The 23,104-nt window shown below is 41.9% G+C and overlaps 1 protein-coding gene across 4 annotated transcripts in view; it reads left to right on the top strand.

The window, feature by feature from the left end:
* Nucleotides 1-23,104, top strand: part of MYO5A (myosin VA) — a 96,895-nt gene that overhangs the window by 13,954 nt on the left and 59,837 nt on the right. For all 4 annotated transcript variants that reach the window (XM_074549357.1, XM_074549358.1, XM_074549360.1 and 1 more), the window contains exons 2-4: nt 6,464-6,574; nt 7,623-7,794; nt 12,626-12,770. In XM_074549357.1, the coding sequence (XP_074405458.1) occupies nt 6,464-6,574; nt 7,623-7,794; nt 12,626-12,770 (428 nt within the window). The remainder of the gene's footprint in view (nt 1-6,463; nt 6,575-7,622; nt 7,795-12,625; nt 12,771-23,104) is intronic.

Raw genomic sequence — 23,104 nt, 5'->3', positions numbered from 1 at the left:
TTCCAGGGATTTCCTTGTGCATGGTGAAGGATGCAGTGCCTCACCTGCCTACCTGTGAGCCAGGTTTGCACACCAGTATCAGTGGTTTGCAAACTCATAGGGTGATATCCTGATATCCTTGGGGGTAACTCAGAGCCTGGTCATTGCTGTCCCCTGGATTCCCTTGGATTTGGGAGCTCTGCTTGTGGCTGGCCAGGGAATTCCCATCAGACAGAATAGCACAGGGCTTGTGATCTTCCTGTGAGGTCAGCTAACTATGTGGGATTGTTCATAATACACTAATACAGATAAAACACTAATACTAATTGCCACTTATATTTCCTCTATTGTGTATCATGATATAAATTTATTTTCAGATTAATTCAGCCTTAAATATCAGGCCTTAAACTCTTCAATAGGTTTGTAAATGGGTCTTGCTGAGCAACAAGACAGAAAATACACTCCATGCCTAAAGAGTGCTACTGCCTTTAAAAAACCTGTAATTTCTTTTTAATTTTTTTTTTCAAATTAATGATTCCATTTCCCTCTGGCCCTAAGAAGAATTAAGAGGAGTTGGTCAGAGGTTTTGCAGCAGCCCACGTGTCATGGGGATGCTCCACTTTCCAATCCTCCCTGGTTACTTGGCATTTTTATGAGAATAAAGTCCTGTCTGACTTTCCAGGGTGCAGCAGCAGCACTGTGATAGCAGCAGTGCAGGGTGTCCTTGGGGCTGCCCATGGATCACAGGAGGGTGGCACAAATTTCAGTGGTTTCAGCAGTGGGAGAAACAGGACTGCCTCCTGTGTGAGTGATCCTGATCTCTTTGTAGGAGATCCAGACTGCTCAAGTCAAGACTTGTGTTTGCTGTTACTCACCTGGCTGTTGATCTGCTTGTGTACAGCTTATAAAATCTAAACTTTGCTTTTCAAGTATTTCTAGGCTCAGTGTTATTTGGTGGTGGCACTGTGAACCAAGCACAGGGGAAAATGATGAAGCTGAAAGGAGGTTGTTCTAATAGCATCAAATTGCATTTCCAAAGCAACCCCAGCCAAGGAAATCCCAAGAAATCCTTTTGTAATAACTTTTCATTTTGCAAAAATCAGTTCAACACTTCTGCAGTGTCAACTTTGATGACTTTGTGCTCTTTTAATGCTCCTTACTAGCAGAGACACTTCTTTTCCCAGCCTGGCAGTGCAGCCTGCTCTCTCCACGTGGCCATGTTCAGTTAGCAGCGAGTTCCCATTTAATAATTTTGGTGAAGTTTGGCTTTGACTTTGACCAGCTGTTGCTGTTCCACTGGCTCCTTCAGCCAGTGCTGACAGAATTGGTGGTGTCTCTCTGATCCAGACATAAATGAGCTGCTTTATTCCTGCCCAGACCCGAGGTCCTCCTTGAAAGGGAGTGGGGAATGTCTCTCCTATTTCTTTTCATGGTGAGCATGTGAAAGACTGTGGTTTTTGGGGCTGTCTGTAAATAAAAAAAGAGATGATCCCTGCTGGAATGAAAATCATACCAGTTCACTTGTATGTGTAGGTCATGCTGAGAAACTTGGGACAGCTTTCTCTGAGCTGAATTTTTTCCTTCTAGGATGTAGCTCATTTAATGAACTCTTCCAGCTGTTAGGCACAGAGCAGTTGAGCTGGGAAGATAGCTGTATCTCCTCCTTGTGTGTTTGTGGTTGTGCAATGGCAGTACAGAACTATTTGCCTGCTGCTGAGACTGCTGAGCTGCCTGCATTGCTAATTCTGTTCTGTCAGCAATGGCAATTAGTGCTTCAAGAGGTTAATAGCTCAGGAGAGAGGCTTTGTGAGTCAGATGGTCTCATTTGATAGATAATTGTTATAGTCTGCTGATTTCTTCATGTGATCTAAGATGAAATCACGAGGTATGACAGAATACTGTGATTTTCTATTAGATTTTCTTATTATGTAAAGTTGTAGTAATCCATCCAACCTCCTGACCCACCAGAGATGTGAAAACTTCTGTGTTTATCTTCTGCTGTGAACTCTTTCAGAGTTGCTTTATAGGTGTCTATAAACTATTGCCCAGCTTGTCCCTCCCTCCTGGAACCAAGTACAGCACTCCACACTTGCAGGGCATTTTGGAGATGCTGTTCCTTTATGTGAGGCTGAGGCTGGAAGAGAGTCTGGGCAGGAAACTGAGATCTGAAATAGTCCTGTCATGATGCATTTAATTATTTATTTTTCTTCTGGACATCTCCTTGGTATCCCTTGTGTTTATTTTGACTTTCAGACTGGTTGGGACTCAGAGGTGTCCTGGAGATGCTCTTTGCTGTAGGGTGGGAGATGTTGTAGGGTGCTGTGTGTGCTCCCCAGCCTCTCCCATCCCGCCCCTCCAGTGCAGTCCAATCACCCCCACTGAAGGAGGATAGCAAATCTCATTTATTTGAGCCAAATCAGTACTGAAATATAAGGTGCAAGTGACACCAGTGGTAAACTTGGGCTGACATGAAAGGTCAAGCATTATTTATCTAAAATTTTATTTCATGCTCTTTCCTACAGTAAGTCATACTTATATCTCCCCTATCAGAAGTTTTGTTTTAGTGGCGCAAAATTTGCCTTGAACTCCCACGAAGAGTAATGTATTCATGGATCATAATTAGGATGATTGAACTAAAATTCATCTGATTCTTGCTGTAATTTATATTGTCATTTCAGTGCTAGAATTTTAGACAGCATAGTAATTTTTAAACTAGAATTCCCTTCCCTTTTTAGAAGGCTGATTTGTAAATCAGTGGCTCTAGAATTTTATCTTATTTTAGCATTATTCTAATGTAATCATGAACCCTATTTTTATATACTAGTAAGTAAAGAGGGATGAATAGCAGATATCAGAGTAAGGTATTTCCCAAGAGAGGCCCTTAGTCCTGTTTCCACCAGTTTTTCTCTGTAGGGTTGGATCCCAGTAAAGGCCAGGCAGCAGTGGAATTTTAGTATCAACTGATTATATAAAAGCATGAAAATCTGATTTTGCAAAACATTCTGCTCAGTTAACGAGGTGAGAATGTTGAGAAATGATTCAGTACTTATAATTAGGAACATCTCTCTCTTTCCTCCCACCCATTCCTTTTACCAGGTGTTTTCTTTGGCATGGATTTAAGGCTAGGCACTGGTGCTGGGGATGAAAAGCTGCAGCCTGGTGCTCATAGGATGGCTTCAATTTCTGTAGGGCTGTGTCATGGAAGGTTCTGCTGTCTGTAGTGGCTCAGTTTCTATGGTGATCTGTTTTCTGCTTTTTCCTTCCCTTCTCTGGATGATATAAAATGTACAGTTTTAGGTGGATAAATTAAAGATGCCTGTTCCATGCAGCCACAGATTGCAGAGTTAGGAGCTGCTACCCAGCATTTGGTGCTTCAGGTTATCAGCATTTGCCTTTCAGGCTGCTGCCTTTCTTAGGTCAGGAAACTCTGCTTTGTGTAGCCTAAAGGAATCCAGCCTGCTGATTCCTTCTGCTAGACAGCATTTAAATGCTTTCCTCTTTCACATTGACTTGGCTTTCTGTTAATTCCTTGGAAGGAATATCCTATCAGAAATACTGGGGGTGGGGAAGTTCTGTGGCATCTTGGGGGTGGAACCTGGTCACAGTGTGGAATGCACTCAGTCTTCAGCTGTGTCTGAGGCTGGAGCATTTTTGTGAAACTGAAAAACTTACCTGATTTCTGACAGGGTTTTGGTTTTTAGCTTTTTGCTTTGATGGAGTTTTTTTAAATAAAAGAATTCTGAGAACATGTGTATTGTGCTGTGTTTGAATATATGGATCTTATGAATTATTGATTTTAGAATTTGAAATTGTGATTTGAAATTACTATTATATGAAATCATGAGTATGATTTCTGAAGTTTTACAAAGTGTCTTTTGTTTCAAACCAAGTGGAAAGGAAAGAAAACGTTGTTCCTTAGCCTGTTACTTGACTTGAATATGCCACCTGTACTGCCAAATCCTGTTTAATTTTGGACTTACAGTTTGTGGGTTTGTGCTTGCATTGCACAGACCTTCATTTCACCCCAGAGCTCCTTGCCTTGTGGATTGGGGATCCAGAAGGGCTGAAAGCAGCTTGCCCAAGTGCCCAAGCCCTGCCTTCTGCTGTGCTCTCCTCCGTGGTTACACAGTGCTCTGTGACTGGCAGCAGCACATGCTGAGTGATTGTTTTGGGCATCTTCTGTTTTTCAAATAATTTATCTCCTGGGGAGTAGGGAAAAGATTATACAATTAATAAAGTAATGTAGCACTTCTGCACTGAGAACATTAGCAAATACTTATGAAGCTAAAAAAGCTCAAAGAAAAAAATAAGCCACACAAACACACATGGACTACAAAGAGCAAAGCTTCTTGTCTTTGTATAAAGTGGATTCTTAGGGCTGGCAGTAACAGCCAGTGATGATGGAGAAAGCCAGGTGTGGGAGCATGATATACTCTGTAATGGGAATGATGAAAGTGAGTTGTTATTTATTTATTTCATTCCCGTTCTCCTTTCTCCCGGTTTATGTGTGTGGGCATGAGCTGTGCAGGAGCTCTGCGGGTGAAGGCACTGCTTTGCCATGTGCTGAGGGTAAAACCACTGGTTTAGGCTGTTGTAAATTCCTCATGTGCAGTGTTCCTAAGGATCAGCACGGGTTTGGGAAACAAGTTGTTTCCTGAAGTCAGCAGGCACAACTTCCCAAGGGTTTTTCCTGGGAAGGCAGTGAGAAGCACAGAGAGAAGAGAAAACAATTCTTATCTCTATTGTCTGCTCCCGTTTTTGCACACGTGGAATGTGTTATGGAGATGTTTACCCAAAGTGATTTGTTAATTGGACACAGGTGAAAGTTGTTTTGAGTGATTAACCAATCACTCAAAGCTGTGTCTGTCTGGAGACAGTCACAGGTTTTTCCTTAGCATAGTTTTAATATAGTATTAATGTACTATAGTATATAATATTAATGTAATATAGTGTAAGTTTTTAATTATAAAATGTAACTATAATTTTATATATAATATAGAAAACATACGATATAATTATATTGACTATTTTATTAATAAATAATTATAATATATGACATTATAGATAAAATATAGATATATTTTTTATTTAAAATATAGATAAAATTTATTTTATTTTTATTATACTTTTTATTATGAAATATACTTTTAGTATAAATTCCTTTAATAGGACAATTGTTCCTCCTTCTGAATGTTTGCCATGTGGGGGACACCCTGATATCATAGTCCTGCTGCTCAACACATTTTATCATGCCCTCTCTTGCAATAAGAAAGCAATATGAAATTTTTCATCAAGTTTTTCAGAAAGTGCCTAACAGAAACAAGCAGTTTCTAATTTTCTGTAGTGGGAAAACTGGGTTAATAAGGGGGAGAAAGCCCTTCAGCACTCTTTGAGGCAGAGGAAGCTGTACATAAAGAGGTTGTGTAAGATTAGGTGGTGAAGCTGCATGACCAAATGCAGTTTTCTCTGCCATCAAATGCTTTGACAAATATAGTTATTGAAATATAGTTATTTTGAAATAAATTAGTGGACTGTGTTTTGCAATGAGGTGCATGAGTGCAGCTCCAGAGCCAAGAAGCTGCTTGGTTTGCTCAGGTGTGGCTGTGGTGTGAGCTCAGGGCATAGCAGGGGCATTGCTTCAGGAACCTGAACATATGAAAAATGTCTCAGCCTTTTCCTTGTCCTGCTCAAGAGCTGTGTTCCTGTGTGTGTATTTGCATGTTCATGGGACTCTGTAAGTGACCAGCTGGTTTCCAGTTTTCCATACATCTTTCATTGATTCTTGAATATGAGGTAACAATTGTATCTTCACTCATTGAAAAATATGAATATGCTTACTGTTTTTGAAAACATATGTTTGCACTGTGTCACTTTTATGAATAAAGTTTGGATGAAAATGGTTATTGATAGGAATCTGGTTTGTTGATGGGTTTTTTCCTTATATCTGGAGGCCTTTTCAACCAAATCTTTCAGGTTTTTTTTTTTTGGCATACTGAATATAATAAATTTTAATCCAGCCATGTTTGTAACTACAAAGGAAGAGCTTTTAACACTTGATCAGGCAGCTTTGCCTAAATTAACACAGGTGGGTTGAAGTATTCTCTTTGGGGAAAAAGACGACAAAAATGGCTCTATGATATTATGCTACAAATGCATTTAGAACCTATTTAAAAGAGTTACTCCAAGTAATCTTTTTGGATAGTCAAATTTTTGATCTTTCTGGAAATGCTGATTTTTTTTTTTTTTTTTATTTTGTAGATTTTCAGCATTGAATGTATATCTTGGAATACCTTCTGCATGGATTTATCAATAGAACAAGTTATTCACCTCAGATGTACTAATTAACTTGCCTCTTCCTTAAGGCTTTGTCTGTTAAACATGTATTTAAAAAAGACAAAAATATTTTTAGTGTCATTTATTTCAGGGATTTAACCATAGTGCAACCAAAGCTTACAGATATTTTGCTGTTGTTGTTTTACTGCAGTATGCCAGGGTCTGGATCCCTGATCCAGAGGAGGTGTGGAAGTCAGCAGAACTCCTCAAAGATTATAAACCTGGAGATAAAGTCCTTCAGCTTCGACTGGAAGAGGGCAAGGTAAATCTGTGTATGGTTTGTAAGCTGATAGTTATTGTTCTCAACCAGAGTCTGACCTTTCTATTGCAGGAAGCTCTGCTGTCACAATATATCTGTATTTAGGTGTGTGCAGTTGGCTTTGTCCGCTCACTTTCTGCAGCATTTTTTGGTGTGATAAATTTTACTGTTTAGTTACAAAAATCAATTCTGCCTTGTTTTTAAAATAAATTAAAAAGCAGTTGCTTTTATCCACTGCCTGTTATGCTCAATTGCATCATCATCTTTTTCTACTTTTGCCATTAAACACATAGCCCTGGTTTGCTATTCCAGGGAGACAGGGTTGCTAGGAGAACAGTGTTGCAGGGAAATAACTGTGGCTTTTAAGTTGAACATAACCAGCAGAAAATTAATAAATATAAAAAAGGCGAGGATTAAGGGCATTACAGAGAAGATGCTGTGGGCTGTGTTGAGAAATTATGACATGTCCATGTACAGCTCACATCATTTGAGTTGGTTTTTTTCATGGAAACAGCAGGTAAATAAAGTGATTTTAGATCTAGGGACAGATGCAATTAGAACATCTGTATTAGAGATTAATTTATATCTGTAAAAAGTTCTAAGCAGCATTTCTTTCAGTGTTTGTGTTCTTCATGGTGTTCTGCCAACATTCCCATGTTGTGTTACTGTGTATAAAGCTGACTATGATAGGTGGGTGAAAATCATCTTCCTCTGCCTGTTCCACTCAAGAGGAAAACAATAGGGAGAAAGCTGGTTAGATTTATGATATAGTGTATTTTGGTTTATTTAATAAAAAGATATGGCAGCAAAAGCATGGGGTTTGCTTAAGTAATAGTCTAAGAAGGTAATGTCTTTATACAGTTGTACAGATAGAAAACCCTTCTGGGAAATTTTAAATGACATTTTTGGAGAAACAACTGCTAAGTCAAATCACCAGAGAACAGAAATTGTGCCTTGTGCTTTTTCACCTTGTCGTGTTTTGGTGGGAGGAGCAGCTGGAGGAGCTGGGTGAGGGAAGCAGCTCTCTGAGGTGTGTCCTTGTGGTTTGCAGGACCTAGAATACAGCCTCGACCCCAAGACCAAGGAGCTGCCCCCCCTGAGGAACCCTGACATCCTGGTTGGTGAGAACGACCTGACAGCCCTGAGCTACCTGCACGAGCCTGCTGTCCTGCACAACCTCAAAGTCCGCTTCATCGACTCCAAACTCATCTACACCTACTGTGGCAAGTACTGCCTTTCACACCCAGCCTTGCAGAGACTGCCCTGGGCAGCAAGGGCAAAGCTGGCTGTTCATATCTGCCTTTAAATTAAAGTCATTTAGTGATAGGAGATGCTGGACTGTTCTTGGGAAAATCACTGTTTGTGGTCAGTAATGGACTGGAGAATATTGAGGTTCAGTGAAGATTGCCTTCACTGTGTGTTGCTCTAGCTCCCCTGTGGAATCTGTTTATAAAATGTGTATTCAGCAGTTTTTCCTTCACAGTGGGATTCCTGTGTGGTTGGTGTTCTCTGTAGGCTTGCTCAGGCTGGGCTGGGTGGGAGGAGGATAACACACTGCAGATGCAGGAGCTGGCCTTGCTCTTGGGTGGATTTGTTGCCTACCTCTGCACTGAGCTCCTCCATCTCTTTTAGAAGACATCAATTTCTTTTCTTTTTCATGTTTTGCAATCTGGGCAACTACAGAAGTGAATTTGTAACAGTTCACGAGCCCAGGCTTGTCTTATCGCAGTTACAATTGATCTTGGTTTTAAAAAAAAACCACATTTAACTCACAGCAGAGGTTACCCAAACTTGTAATTGTCTGTAGTATTTTCAGATGGCCAGAATGGAGGAAAGATACTCAAATAATCACTTTGTCATAAGTGCAAAATTGCAGCTGAATGGTCTATGTTAAAAATAAACATTGTGAGGTAGTTCAGGCTTGAAATTTACATCTGATGGTTCTGGGCTTTTTTTCCTATGTGTGCATATGTTCCTTTTAAATCTCAGTGTTTAGTCAAACTACACTGCTAGCTTTTAACATAACTTTTCCATAAGACAGGCAGCACGTTAAACATGTTGTGATGGACAGACAGAGGCATTAACATCCTGCCACAGTCTGCTCACTCTGGCTGCTCCTGATCTGCAGATGCCCAGCAGGGCACATCTGCTCAGTGCTGCTCTCAGCAGTGACCAGAGCTCGGGAGGCTGGATCAGACATTGCCAGCCCCTGCTTGCAGCCAGACCTCGCAGAGTACAGAATAATTCGGATTGGAAGAGACCTCTGGAAGTCTCAGTGAAGCTCCCTACTTGAAACAAGTCTGCCTAGATCAGGTTGCTCAGGTATCTGTGTGTTTGAGTATCTCCGCTCTGGGCTGCCCCTGCTGAGGCTGCATTGTGGTCCCAGCACAGGGAAGCCCCCCCAGCTCCCCCATGGAACACAGGCATGATCTGTGGTTCTCTCCCAAGTGCCCCCCTGGCAAAGCTCTTGGGTGAAAAGGCTTTTGTGCAGCTGGAGCCTCATGGCCTGAGCTTGTAAGGGCTTTTCAGTCTCAGTTTCATGGTCCCCTAACACCACCATGCCCCCTCCCACAAGCCTGTCTGGGTTGTGTCCTGCAGACAGGCTCTGTGTTGAGCAGCATTTCAGAGGCTTTCAAAAGGAATGTGCCGTATGTTGGTTGTGTTTCCCTGTGTTTGGGAAAACATGAAAAAGGTGCATTTCAAGTATTCCCCAGTGCAGCTGTAGTTGTGGTTTTGGCTGTTTTGATCATTTCTCCTGGGCTGGGAGGAAGAGCTCCTTTAGCTCTCCATGCTGGGTATGCCAGAGGGCCTGGCATGGCAGAGCTGGGGCAGCTGGTTTTGCTTCCAAACAGGACCCAGGTGGTTGTGGGAGCTGCTGGGGTGTTTGTCAGGAGTGAGTGGAGCCAGCAGTGTGGGGCTCAGAGGGAAGGAGGTGCTGGAGGCTCGGCGCTGCTGAGGAACGTGGGCTGCAGTGGTTTGTTCTCTGGGAATGTGGGAGAGCAGCAGGCAGGGCTGTGCTGTGTTGCAGGCTGAGCAAAACAGAGTTGGCAGGTCAGCCCCTGGAATCCTGATCCTTTGGCCACAGCATCACCTTCCAGACTTCTCCATCAGCTGCAGGTTACTGCCCCTCTGCAGAGATCATTGCCTTGGAGCTCAGCCCTGGGGGCTGCGTTTGCCTCCTTAATGTGACTCTCACCTCAGCCAGGTCAGTTCACATGGCCTGTGAGGATGCTCTGGGCTGACCCAGTTTATGTAGCCCAAGGAGACTCAAACCACTTCAATCCATCAAGAGAATCACAGGAGCAATATTCTCAACACTGGAACTGGAACAGGAATGCATGGATGGATAGTTGTCCTGGGCCCTAGAAATTAATTCAACCATGCTCTGTGTAATATGTCAAATGGATATTAAATTCTTTAAAATTTCACATTGAAGTAAATTCAAACTTTAAAACAGAAAATCTGCTGATTTCTCAATTTCAAGTCAGCCTTTCACCAGCAATTCAGAGGTGATTTATACTTTTGCTTTACTGTTGGAAATATGAAACAAGGCATTAATGAAGGAAGTTGAAAAGTTACAAAGGAAAATTTGAATGCTTACATGGAAAAAGTGCTGTGGCTGTGGTGAAAGCTCAGTGAATCTTGCTGGTTAGTTCAGGTTAGTAAAAGGTATTGTCTTCTATGCAGGAGAGCAAACTTTAAATTGATAAATTATTCATGTGTATGTCCAGTTTGGCCATAGATGGGTATGTTCAAGGTAAAAGAATTAGATAGGCTGACTTTGAGCATATATAAAGAAGAAAGGCACACAGAGTATCCAGAGTTCAACTTAGTGTAATTGTAGGAACAAAACCACACATAAATCTGATTTAGGAAAGGCCATATTTCTTAAAATAGCAATATGATTTAGTGGAGATAAAGAGAAGTTATATGTAAATTAATCTGGATTATAGCCCTGTGTGGCAGACTGATTTCAAAGTTCCACAGAAAGCAAATAATTCCTGACTCACTTGTTTTGGTTATTTCCAGATGGTAGTTGCTTGTAGATTTTACAGATTGCTACTGAAGTTAAGTGTTTTAATATGCTGGAGACTCATCACGGGGCTGCTTGTTCCCAATTCAAGGGTTTATTTTTGCCAGCATAACCAAAGACAGGAGGGAACTGTCAGAAGTCTCACACAGATTTTTGTAATGTCTTTGAAGAGACTTGCAGGCCTGAGAGGCTCAGCTTGGTGGTGTGCTGTATTTCACTTTTTACTGCTTTTTCTAAGGGCAGATGTTAAAAATTGACACGCAAAATGTTCCTCGAGTCCTGTAGTACTGAGGCCACTTCCGTCCCTAACCCCCACTCTGATTTTTTTGGTTCATCATTACAGCATCAGAACTTGGCAGGAATGTTTATAGAGATTTTTCACTGAAGCTCCTGAGTCATTTCAGTGAAGTTGTGGCTGATGGAAAAACACCAACCCTCCTCACATGGGCGTGTCAAGGCATAAAACTTGCTGTGTGTTTGAGGAAATAGATCAAGGCCTCTCAGATCTCTCCCTAAAACATATCCTCTCGTTTCATGTTTTTGCTATGGTTTGTGCTTGATCTGTAGATGCATGAAAGGGTTTAAAAATGGGTTGATGCTCCCAGCAGTGCCAGACTGTAGATGCTTTCATTTCCCTTCTCCCAGCTTTTCCATGGAAAATTTCTTAGATAGGCATCACCAGACTGTAATCTGCAGAGAGCTGGGCTCAGCACTGAGGAAGTCTGTATGTGTAAGAGTGAATTTCAGAGTAAATTTAGAAGCAAGTTGAGTGCCATGGAAACGCTTCTGAGGCAGGTTCTTCAGGGATGGATTGTCCAGGCAGGCTTGGTGCAGTCACAGTGCAGCCATCTGCAACTGCATTGCCACTCTTAGGCACCAAAATAAGAAATTCTGGGTTTAAAATGTCCACAGTTAAAATTAGAGGGTTTGTTTTTTTCCCCTTATCGCCTTGTCAAGGGGGCACAGTGTGCCTGTCACAGCTGGCTCTCACTGGTCAGTGTTTCCACCCTTGCACAGAGCTAATAAACTTTCCCTACCTGTTGTAAATGCTGCAGGAGAGGAAGTTATAAGGAAACTTTGTCAGATTATCCCTGTGGGTAGAGCAATCCTCATTTCTCATGAAAAAGAGAATTGTCCCAAAAGCATTTGAGGTCTCACTGTTTGTGGCAAGGAAGTTTGTAAAGAGTAAGATTGAAGTTTTCCTGTGCAGGGCGGGCAAAACATGATATGAATTTAGAAGGGCTGTAGTGATGAGTTATATTAAAAAACCAGATGTGTTTAGTTGGTATGGAAAAACTAGGAAATGGGAGGTGTGAGTACAAGCTCAGCTCTATCGGATGAGGATGTTCTGGTGCCTTCTAGGGCTATAATTGCCTAATTTCCTGACATGACTGGGTGCTGCTCTGTGTCAGCCCTATGAAATACGTCTGTTGTTCGGTTTTTTGATGCCTTTGACCAGGAGGGTGTCCTGCCTGATTGGCAGAGGTGCCCTGGAATCCAAATTACACTGTGTCTGTACATTGTTGCTTATTACAAAAGCTGAGGTGTCATTCTTTCACAACAGCTGAAGGGTTAACACACTGCACATGCCCAAACTGGCAGGCAGTGGGAGCACTCAGCAGTTACACTTCACAAATTACAGTGTCACTGGTAATTCAGAGTAAAACACAGGGAAGTACAATGCACAGTCATTGGTTTACTGCACTGAACAGGCAGTATTTCAAATATGCACATTCTGAATCTTTTTGAATTGTGTATGCTAGCTTTAGAAAAAGCAGCTAGAAAAGGTAAAAAGTTGTCCCTGATGTGTTTACCAAAGCAGGGTGGAAGTAAACTCATGATACTTTGTGTGTGCAGAACTATATTCAGAATAAATTCTGTTGAAGTCAGTAATATCAGATCCTTATTCTTTAACATTTTTAGAAAGATTAGAACAATACTTGATGTTAAAACCATTTTTGCTAGGGTTTTTTTTTTTGAAACAACTATTACTAATTCTTTTTGTTTAATTTCCTTTGCAGGTATTGTTTTAGTGGCCATAAATCCTTATGAACAACTGCCTATCTATGGCGAAGACATCATCAATGCCTACAGTGGCCAGAACATGGGGGATATGGACCCACACATCTTTGCAGTGGCTGAGGAGGCATACAAGCAGATGGCCAGGTTTGTAGACCAGAGTCTTGAAGTCACTGTTTTTCTGAAAGGAATAAAACAAAGTTTCTGGCTGATGCTCTTCTCTTTAATTTATAGCTTGTGAAATATTTTGCAATGTCTGTCTTTTATCCAGTGTTTTAGTACATTTCACAGGGGGAAGAGTTGCCTAACTTAGTGAACAGTAAAGCTTTATAAATGCTGTGGAGATCATGGCCACTGGCACTTAGCAGGAATTACCACAGATTTTGTCAGTATTTAGGTCTAAAATTAGCCCTGTGCTTTATATGATTGGTTTTTTATTTGATTACCAAAATAGAGATTTTTTTTTAATCACCAGTGGAGTATTAAAGAGAAAAGGGCCAGGTTCTCAGCTGTTTTGTGCTTGTGTGTGATACTGACAAGAGAAGAAATCACAGGGCTTAAGAGTGCTATTATAGGCTCCTGGCTGTGTCAGTAATGTCCCAGCTACGTAATCTGCCTGTGGCTGTTGTTGACTGGAATTAAGAGGGAGCAGAGGGAGGATTGCAAAGAGTGCCTGGAAACTGAGTCTCTAAGGACACTGCAACAGCTGTGCAGGAAATCCTCATTTTGATAGATGTTGCATCAAAATGAGCTTGGCACCCAAGGGCAGTGGTTAGCAGGAACTTCTTCCCTTAGCCCCAAGGGCTTGCAGTTAGGGGAGCTGTTGAAATATTTCATTTGAAATATTGCATTTCTAGGATAAAGGTCTTTTGGGCTGCTCTGTGCTCTTTTGTTAGCAGGATGCTTCTGCTGTCCTCACTGGTTAGCTTCAAGCTGTTGGTGTAGCTTTCCTTGTTGGCAATACAGCTCATGATCAAATTCATCGTGTAAAACACTGAAAGATCTCTGAATTATTTGTGATGGCCCTTAAGGTATAGTGCAGGTGAGGGAGGCAAGGGGAGAATGGGTTGAAAAATATAAAATCTCCATTTTTGAAGTCACCTATCTGTTCATTTAAGAGTCTTAAGAACTAGACTAGTGGATGGATAGAATGGATAAAATGAATGGAACGGATAAAATGTTTGTCACACGCACATCTGAATACAGGGATCTGCAATACCCAAGTAATAGATAATTTCAAAAGAAAACAGTTCAGTGCAACATTTCATGACTTAGGGTAATTGCAAAAGAGCCAGTGTTTCAAAAATACCCTGATCTTGGTTTTACTCCAGCCAGCAACTCACTACCATGCAGCCACTTGCTTACTCCCTCCCTCTCTCACTGGGGTGGGGAAGAGAAACTCATGGGTTGAGATAAGAACAGGTTAATAAGTGAAATAAAGTAAAATAATATAAAATAATAACAACAACAGTACTAGCAATGAAAAGGAAAGAGAGAAAAAGGATAAGACCCAAGAAAAAGAAGTGATGCACAGCAGAATTGCTCCCCAGCTGCTGAGCAATGCCCAGCCATTCCCCAGGTAGCCATCAGCCCCAGTTTATATCCTGGGCATGATGTTCCTGGGTGTGGAAAATGCCCTGGCCAGGCGGGCTCAGCTGTCCTGGCTGTGCTCCCTCCCAGCTCCCTGTGCACCTGCTCAGAGGCTCTGACCAGCCCTGGCTGCAGGTGAGCACTCTCAGCACCAGCCAAGGTGTCACTGTGCTGTCAGCGTTATTCCCACAACTCCAAAGTGCAGCACTGCACCAGCTGCCAGGAAGAAAATTTGCCTCCATTCTAGCTGAAACCAGGACAGCTCTACACCCACACTGTTGAATGGCAGAGATATCTGCCTTACTTCCTTTCTACTCAGAAATAGATCTATAATCTGGTGTGGAAATACAAAGGCAAAACTGTGTGTTACGATAGTCACATCTTCTGCATGTCTCCTTCATCACTGCTGTTTTAAACACACTTGGTTCTCAAGTCCCTCTAAAAGCTGTACAAAATAAAACTTTATTAGCCTTATTTTGTGTCTGAGGCTTGGTACAGTGGTGTGAAATTATAGTCAGTGATGGCTGTCATCCAAATTCACAGAATTTTCATTCTTAACATTAACCAGGGGAAGTAGGAGGCTGGAGAGGGATCTGTCTGCCCTGGCTGACTCTAACCCCTGCCTGGGCTTACGCCCTCGTGGTGCTGGTATTGCTGATCCCCTGTGCTCTGTGTGCCTGTGCCATGGCCATGTCTGCCTGCCCCCCCTGCCATTCCCTGCTGCTGGGCAGACTGGGGGCTGAGATTTTGGCTGGAGTTTCCTCTGTGGCTTTTCCTCCTTGCGTTAATGCTGCAGCCTCCGGCACTTCTGCTGTCCTGAATAACAACAAACAAGAGGTGGTAGGAGTTCCTTTTGAAACAAATGATGAGAAATTATATGACTATGGAGATTAGCTTAAATAAGCCTTCCGAGTTGTTTAATTAATTACTTTATGTTATGTTATAAACAATTTGTTATTCTTTTATGACTGACAGTGCTTTCATAGTTGGAAAATGAAATCTGGACACACAATGCAACTGAAAAAAAATCTCTGAAGAAGCAATTAAATGTTTTAGCTTTTCAATGTTTATTTCCTTTTTTATTTAGTTGGGGATTTTTGGCCTTGTTTTTAAGAAATTTTTCTGCCATTACAACACCAGTTTTGGTCATTTGATTTAGTTTTTTATTGCTGCTTACAATTACTAAATCCCACCCTTTAACTTCACTGATGTTTTTTATACTCCAAACAAATCACCTTTACTTCTGAATTATGTAGTCAGAGATAAAGAACTCCAGTTTTGCATTTCTGCAGCTGACTATTTAAAAATGAAAATCAGGTTGTCTGTGATGCTGTATTAACATTTTAATAAGTGCATTGCATATTCATGTGGTAACTGGTCATATGGCATTAATCTGCATTTATCTGTGTAATTGGTGAGATTTATTTTTCTCTTTTTTCTGATCTTTCCTAACTCAATTTTTAAATGATCACTGGAATAATTAGTCATGATGCTCCTATCCTTAAGGCTTCAGTGAGCTCTTCTAAATATTTACTCCTTAGGTCATCTTGTTAATTCATAATTTAGTGATTTAGAGTTTGTTCTTTCCAGTTTCATTGCTTCATCTGCTGCAGCTGAGAAACTCCATCCATGTGCATGGTTAACTAAATGATCTCTGGAGCCTTCTTCAGCCAAAGAGAAGCCCCATGGCAGAAATCTGGAAAGCCAGTGATTAAATATTTGCATTGTGCTTTCAGAAAAAATACAGTGCAGAAATGTTGCCCACTGGAGTGACAGGGATGGAGCTCACATCTGGCTGGTGCAGAAGTGATGCACAGCAATTGCTTGGGGTTGATTGCAGTGCAAGGCAGCACAAAGATTCCTTTGCACACAAAGATTCCTTTGCGTGTGGCATTTCCTGCGGAGTGGGAGCCAAGTGATGGGTACATGCTGCTGGGAGTGCTGGGCCTGTTTGAGCCTCTTTATTTGCTATTCCTACAGCACTTCTGTCCCCAGTTTCCAGTGCAGAGTTAGTGAGGAAGAGCATGGCTCATCTCTACCCATGGCCAACAGTAAAATCAGTGGGTACTGTCTGCTTGGTGGCTTCTTGTCTTTTTCAGTGCAGGAAAACATGCCCAGCTCTTCAGACTAATCTCATTTTGGATTATTATTTCTTTCCTTTTCTCCTTTCCCTTCTCTTCCTCCCCAGTCATTTGTCTTTGTACCTGTTTCCTTTTCTCTCTCCATCTCGTGCTGCTGCTCTGCCCAGACTGACAGCTTTGTTTCAGACACCTTTGCTCTGCTGTGCCTAAAATAAGCACTGATCCAGTTTTACAGCTGCACTTAGAGTGTGCTGGGCTTAGGGCTCGCAGTGCTCCATCCTCAGCAGTAACTCTGTTGGTTTGGGTTTGTGAGGGTTTGGAGCAGATCTCCTGCTCTTTCCAAGGACTCTCCATGTGTTAATTTACAGTGGAAGGAGCAGGATCATTCGGCTGGGGATGTGTCCATGTGGTTTTTGTGCAGAGAGGTTCTGTAGGTGCAGCTCTGACCAGCTGTGCTTCTGGGGAGAGCTGGGACCTGCCCTCAGGGCTCTGCTCAGCCATGGCAGTGTGCTGTCCATGTGTTCCTCACTCCATTGGAGTGAATATTACAGGCTTGGGACTGGTTAAGGCAGATGACTGACGTAGAAGGAAGAAAATCATTATTTAAGAATATTATTTTTGTCCCAGAAATATAAACCTCAATGTCAGCATGTGGGTGTTTGCATATGTTGATTCCTTTGAGCTGCAATACATGCCACTTTTGTATGTCAGTGTTTCCAAATTGTTAACAAAACCGAAATTCAGTCTTCAGTTACCCCTCTGTGGTAACTATGAAAATTGAAGCAAAGCTTCAGTTGCCAAACATTTTTTTTTATTTTCAATTGCAACTTCTGTAGGAATTGCAACCTTCAGCAGGTGCATCTCATTTCTTTGTAATATTCCATAGACTATTCAATACATTTTTAACTCTATGGTTTGCAGTAAGATGTTGATGATTATACTCTTGAAACTGTTAAGAATTCCATTAATGTATGAGACTTATGATTATCAGTTTCCTAACACTATTAGGGAAAAATCACTCCTTCACAGGATTCCTTCCCCTGCCTAGTGATGGTATATTGCAGTAATTAGGATAATGTATTTTTTTATCAGCACTTTCTTGGTCTGATTTGTTCCATCCTACTTGTGGTTGATGGCAGATACAGCAAATTCAATTTAATAAATTAACTTTGATATTTTCTTCTGATTAATTAGCGAAGTTGTCTAGCATCATTTAAGTTGAAAGTAACCTCTGCAAACAGAATTGCATACTGATGAGATTCATATAAACCTTAATGAATGCCAGCAGGGAAAACAACAGTGTTTAAAGCATCAATTTCCAAAGTTTTACTTTTTCTATTTGGTCAACGTATAGTGATTTATTTAGTGGTACTGTGTAGCTTTTTTATTAAATTGCCTTTAATAAGCAGGCTGCCTCTCTGTTTTGTCAGCTCTTCTGTGTGTGTCTGATGGCTTTCACCTACAGGAAGATATTTTTCTATCACTTCTTGTTCAAAAGGAAGCTTGGAGAGCTGTTGAGTAGGTGTTTTGAAAGCATCTTTACTGACAGTCTCCAGTTATCCCAGGCATCCCAAAATGATATCCTCTTATAAAAATGCACATTTGATCAGCTGCTGCTTTGCTTCTGAGTGTCTGATCCATGGATACTGTATTTCCCCTGGCAGAATCATGGCAGGGATGATTAACAGCCTATAACAGATCTGAATTTGGTTGTGGAATGAGAGCCTGCTCTGGTGGGTGCTGGACAAGCACACAGTGGCCAAACTCCACTTGTGGCCATGACAGGACTCCTTGAGTTAAAGATCTGCCTTGGAAAGAGGTGGCATCTCTGGGCCCCTATGGTCGGATGGAAAGGGAAGTGTTTTCCTTTCTGTTGAGAAGATTTTGGGGTGGTTTCCTACACTTGGAGCCTGACATTTCATGGTGTTACAGGTACAAGAAGGCCGATGGGAGAATTGGCCTGGTGTAACGCAAGGGGCTCCTTGCCCAAGCAGTGATTGTGTTGAGGCAGCAGAAGGGTTAAGGGTGCTTGTAGCTGGCAGCTGGACTCACATGAGGTGTCCTGCTGGTAGCAATGAGCTTTCCTGAGCTGTTGCAGGAGTGACCTCTGCTAATCCCTGGATGCAGCAGTTGCAGAGTGCTGGCTCAGCTCTGCACTCGGGAGTGTAATCTGTCATGTGCTGACCTCAGATCTCCTCGTGTGTGTGTGTTCAGAGATGTTACTGGCAATTCATTATCTTTTCACCTTTTGACATTTTTACAGTCAAGAGCTGTGTTTCCTGGATGTAAATATAATGGCAAGTGGTGCATTTTGTTAATTAAAAAAAAAAATACTTCATCTGATTATGAGAGTGTTGCAGAATGTTTTTACCAAGCTGTTGTTGAAAAGAAACAAAGATGCTTAAGAACTTGGGCTGTTTTGGAGTGGTTGAGTTTGCAGCTGGAACAGACTCAGAAGAATTCAGGTTGTGAATTAAAATATTATTCCATCTTTGCTTTGCATGTTTGATGAGCAGATGCCAAAGTTCTTTACTTTGGGAGAGAGAAGGGATCAGCATCATTGCTTCCATTTTATAAGTTGGAGCAGGCATGGGGATTGGAGGGCAGCTTTGGTGAGTTCACCAAGGTGGCAAAAGCAGAGCTTTGAGCCCCTGAATCAGAAATCCTGGTCCTGTGTCTGGTGACACCAACTTGACAATAAAATATGTGAGGATAGAGTGTGTAACTAACAGTGGAGTTCAGTTCAGTGCTTTCAGTGTACAAAAATGAGCTGCATTTTTCATGCCCCTCCTTTCCTGCAGCATTAAAGGGTCTCTGTGCCAGGTATCATCTATTCCTAATGACATTTGCTGTCACTGAGGCTTCCATGTGTTCCAGGCACTTTACAAGCCCTACCAAAGCCTGTCTCCTCTGATACTGGAGTCTCAATTTCTGCTTGTACAGCAGACAAGGCAGAGGTGTTCTGCTATGGCCAGGCCTGGATCAGCCCAGGGTTGGTGCCAGGCACTGAGGTTCCTGCCACTGGCCTGTGCTCAGAACATCCTCTTTTCTCCTGCAGCTGAAGGTGTCAGTGAGAAATGCTGTTAGGTTTAAAATAAACGAGTTAAACTGGAAATATATTTAGAAATGAGATTAAAGAACATGGTTTATTGGACTGATGTTTCATGCTTATTAAAAGTGAATGCTTTTAGAAGGAATTAATTAAGAATTAACTGCTTAGTCAGGAGCAATTGTTGTGACTCAGGGTTGCAGCTGAAGAATTCCCTGAATTGTTAATGTGTGGCATCTGTGAAGGCTGGGATGTGTCAGGCCAGAGCATGTTAGATCCAGGCTGTCAGAATAAACCAGTGGATGCAGCCTGTGAAGGTTGGAACAGACACAGAAATGTGGCTGCTGTTCTGTGCTTGCTTCTGGGCAAAGCACTTGTAACTCACTTATTCTTTTGCGTTCTTTTGCTCTTTGCCCATCACATCTCTACAGAATGGTTCAGAGCACTTCAGCCTCTGGTAATCATCCTAGCACTTTGCACATTCTGCACATTTTACAGATGCTACCTTGTGAATCCACACAGCAGCCTTGGAGGGTGGAAAGAATGAATGATGTGTGTCAGGCTGCCCCTTTGGGATGTGCCAGTGCAGGTGAATTTTGGGGCTCTGGCACTGGGAGCACCATGGTGCTGTGGCTCTGCAGGGGAGGGGGCTGTGCCTGCTGCTCAAACTGCACTGCAAGAGGGACAATAACTTGGAAAATCAAGGGTAAGGGTAGCAGGCGGGAAGGCAGAGCCCTTACCAGGTCTGCCTGGTTGCAGGGAAGGTGAGGGGAGAGCAGCTCAGCAGCTGCAGAGGAAGTGGCAAGGGGTGCTTGTGTAGTGTGGGCTTGAAGCAGTTTGAGAATAAGAGGAGAAAGCAGGGGAACTTTCCCATTCTGGAGGGCCACTAGCCAAATCCAGAAACAGGGGCTAGCAGAATTTAAGGCTGTGAAGAACTTTGAGATTAAAGAGTTTATTTGGAAGGTTGATGAAGGGCAAGCTGTTGCCTCCTGCCCTCGATGTGAGAGGTGCCAGGAAGGCAGCCCAGAGCTGGCTGCTGCTGCTTTCCATCAGTCCAAGAGCATTAGAAAACTGCTGAATGAATTCTTGTTTGTTTATTTATTTATTTATTGAACAGTTAAATTACTCGTGTTTGAAAAGCAGATCCTGGGTTTGTAGAGTTGCCAGGTTTTATAATGGCTCCTAGCAGATGCTGCCTGCCCTGGGCTGGGTTTCAAAGGCCTTTGCACTGGAGGAGTGCAGCTGAGCGTGCACAGCCTTGTTTGCTGCCACACAGCTCTGCCCTTAGGCAAAGGTGAAGCTAAATATATTGCACTGGCTCCTGCTAAACCTCCCAGCACTGGTGGGTTTTACAGCTGCCCTGTATTTTAAGATAAGTGGAGAAGCAATTTTGGTCTGCTAGAAAAACAAGTAATTGTAACAGTGGGAGCATCCCAGAAAAGTGGAGCACAGCTGCCCAAAAAATGAACCTGGGACCTACTGTGGCAGGGCACTGGGAGGGCAGCTCTTGAGGGGAGCACAGGCTGGTGAGTCTGCAAGAAAAAGCTAAATCCTTGTATCACTCCAAAGCCACATTGTGTGCTGAAAAGAGAAGTGTCCTGGAAAAATAAGGTGGCTATGGTTTGGTTTCAAGTTTACAATCCCTGGTAATTTAAGGAAACACAGTTTATTTCAGTGTTTATTGAAATCAGACATATTTAGTGAGCCTTCAGATGAGTTGTGCAAATCCTTATTCACCTTATACCATGGATTTGTGTTTCTGGTGCTTTATTCCTCTGCCTGCATTTGCCAGCTGTGCATCCTCCCTCCTGCCCTGGGAGATGCCAGTCCCTGGAGCCTGCTGGGGCTGGGAAGGTCCTTCCTGAATTTCTTAAGGAGTTAATCAAGATTCTTTCTGTGAAGCTCACAAAGCATTCAATGCTGCAGAGAACTCTTGGCTGTATATTGATACCTGAACTCTGCTGGGTTTCACAAGAAAGGAGTTCAACATTTTTGCTGTGGGTAATTATTCCAAGACTGAATGAGCTGTTTGGAATATGTGCAGTATTAGATGTATTTTTCTATTCTTAGCAGTACTGCTGTTATAGGAATCACAGATCAAAGTTATTTGGGAACACCAATAAGTAACATATATAAAGTTGCAGTGATATTTAGCCCTTTCACACTGATTTATTTTAAGTGCATTGGGTAAATTTCATTTATTTTGTCTTTCTTACCAGTGCTTCATGGTGAGGGAAATTATCATTATCATTATTAAACCGATTTTTTTAGCCATGCTGTCAAAAATCTGTGAATGTTCTGACTGTAGATACTGCAGGTTATTTTGGTCATATGCTGTCACAAATATACAATGGGGATACTGAGAGATTGATTGCAAAATTAGGATGTTTTATTTCGGTCAGAGTTTTGTTTGTACTGCTGGAGACACTAAATCATGTCAGCTGCACATATGTACACATATCCTTGGGAGCTTTGGAAATGCTTTAAGGTCTAAAGCGTGAAACAGCTTAAACTAAGTTTTTGTTGGTCCTTAGTTAATCCTGTGTCTATCAGAGGAGCTGCTGCTGATGGAAGAACAGCAAGATTTCAAACCTGCCAGCATTTCAGAGCTGCTCCCATCTGACCTTTCAGCAATGTCATTAGTTTTTAAGTTATTTTCTTGGGTTGGATTTCCTGCTGCCATAATTCAGCTGCAGGATGGAAAGCACTAAGCTGCTCTCTGTCTTTGATGGGCACGATGCACATGGGTGTTGGTGGTACCAGGTACACACACTGGTACTGGTGTGTGTGTGTGTGAGAGAACAGGATCTCTCCCAAACGTTCCCCGAGTCACAGCCTCCTTCCCTGGCAGTTATTTTGGGTATTTTCATCATTGAAAATTCACTGTTTTAAAAATGTAAAGCAATTTCAGCCTTACACATCTATCTTATCACCACAGAACTGCAGTAGATGAACAGTAGTGAGATAAAGACCAAACTCTCACTGCTAAATAAAAGATATTTATTGTGTATTTGCATTGAAGCAGGAGGGGGTTTCAGTTTTTGAAGATCACAGCATCAGGTCTTTAGCAATAGTCTGTGCTGTTTTGAGTTAAATAAAAATGAAATTATCATATGCAATGGGGATGATGCCCTTACCCACAACCTAAAGCTGTTATTCCAAAAGAAAAGAATAAAGCAGTAGCAACTTCACAAGGGGGAGAAAAAAAAAGGGAGAAAAAAAAGAAAAGCCAGGAGATTTAATTAATTAACCTTTTAGCATTGAGGCAGTGAGGAGAGATCATCTCCTGGAGGTGGTGGCCTTTAAATCACCCTGACAAGAAGCTTCCTTAAAAACATCAGCACCTTGGCAGTGTCCTCAAGGTTAACAAACATAAATGGTTTAGGATCAAAGGCAGCCTAAGCACTAATATTCTTCTCATTAAATTGCCCTGTTATTTGCTTTCTTCTTTATGTATTAAGAATATTCCACTCTGATCTTTTCTGCCAAGCTCATCTGTGTTGTGACATGGAGACCATTCAGCTTCGAAGTAGTTCATCACAGGCAGGCAATTCCAAGTCCATATCAGAATCTTTCCAAATCAGCTGTTAGTGATACAATTTTCCAGGGAGAGATGCTGGTAGCTTGGGTATGAATGGATTGACAGGAGTATTGAGGTTGATGTCAATAATTTCTGTGTTCCTTTTGTTGTCAGTAATTCTGTATTCCTTGTGTTTGTTTTCCCAAGTTGATGTTTGTGTGGGGATTGTGCTTATATACAT

The sequence above is a fragment of the Zonotrichia albicollis genome, chromosome 11 (assembly GCF_047830755.1).
Source record: "Zonotrichia albicollis isolate bZonAlb1 chromosome 11, bZonAlb1.hap1, whole genome shotgun sequence".
Classification (NCBI taxonomy): Eukaryota; Metazoa; Chordata; class Aves; order Passeriformes; family Passerellidae; genus Zonotrichia; species Zonotrichia albicollis.
This window is presented reverse-complemented; position numbering and strand designations above follow the sequence as displayed.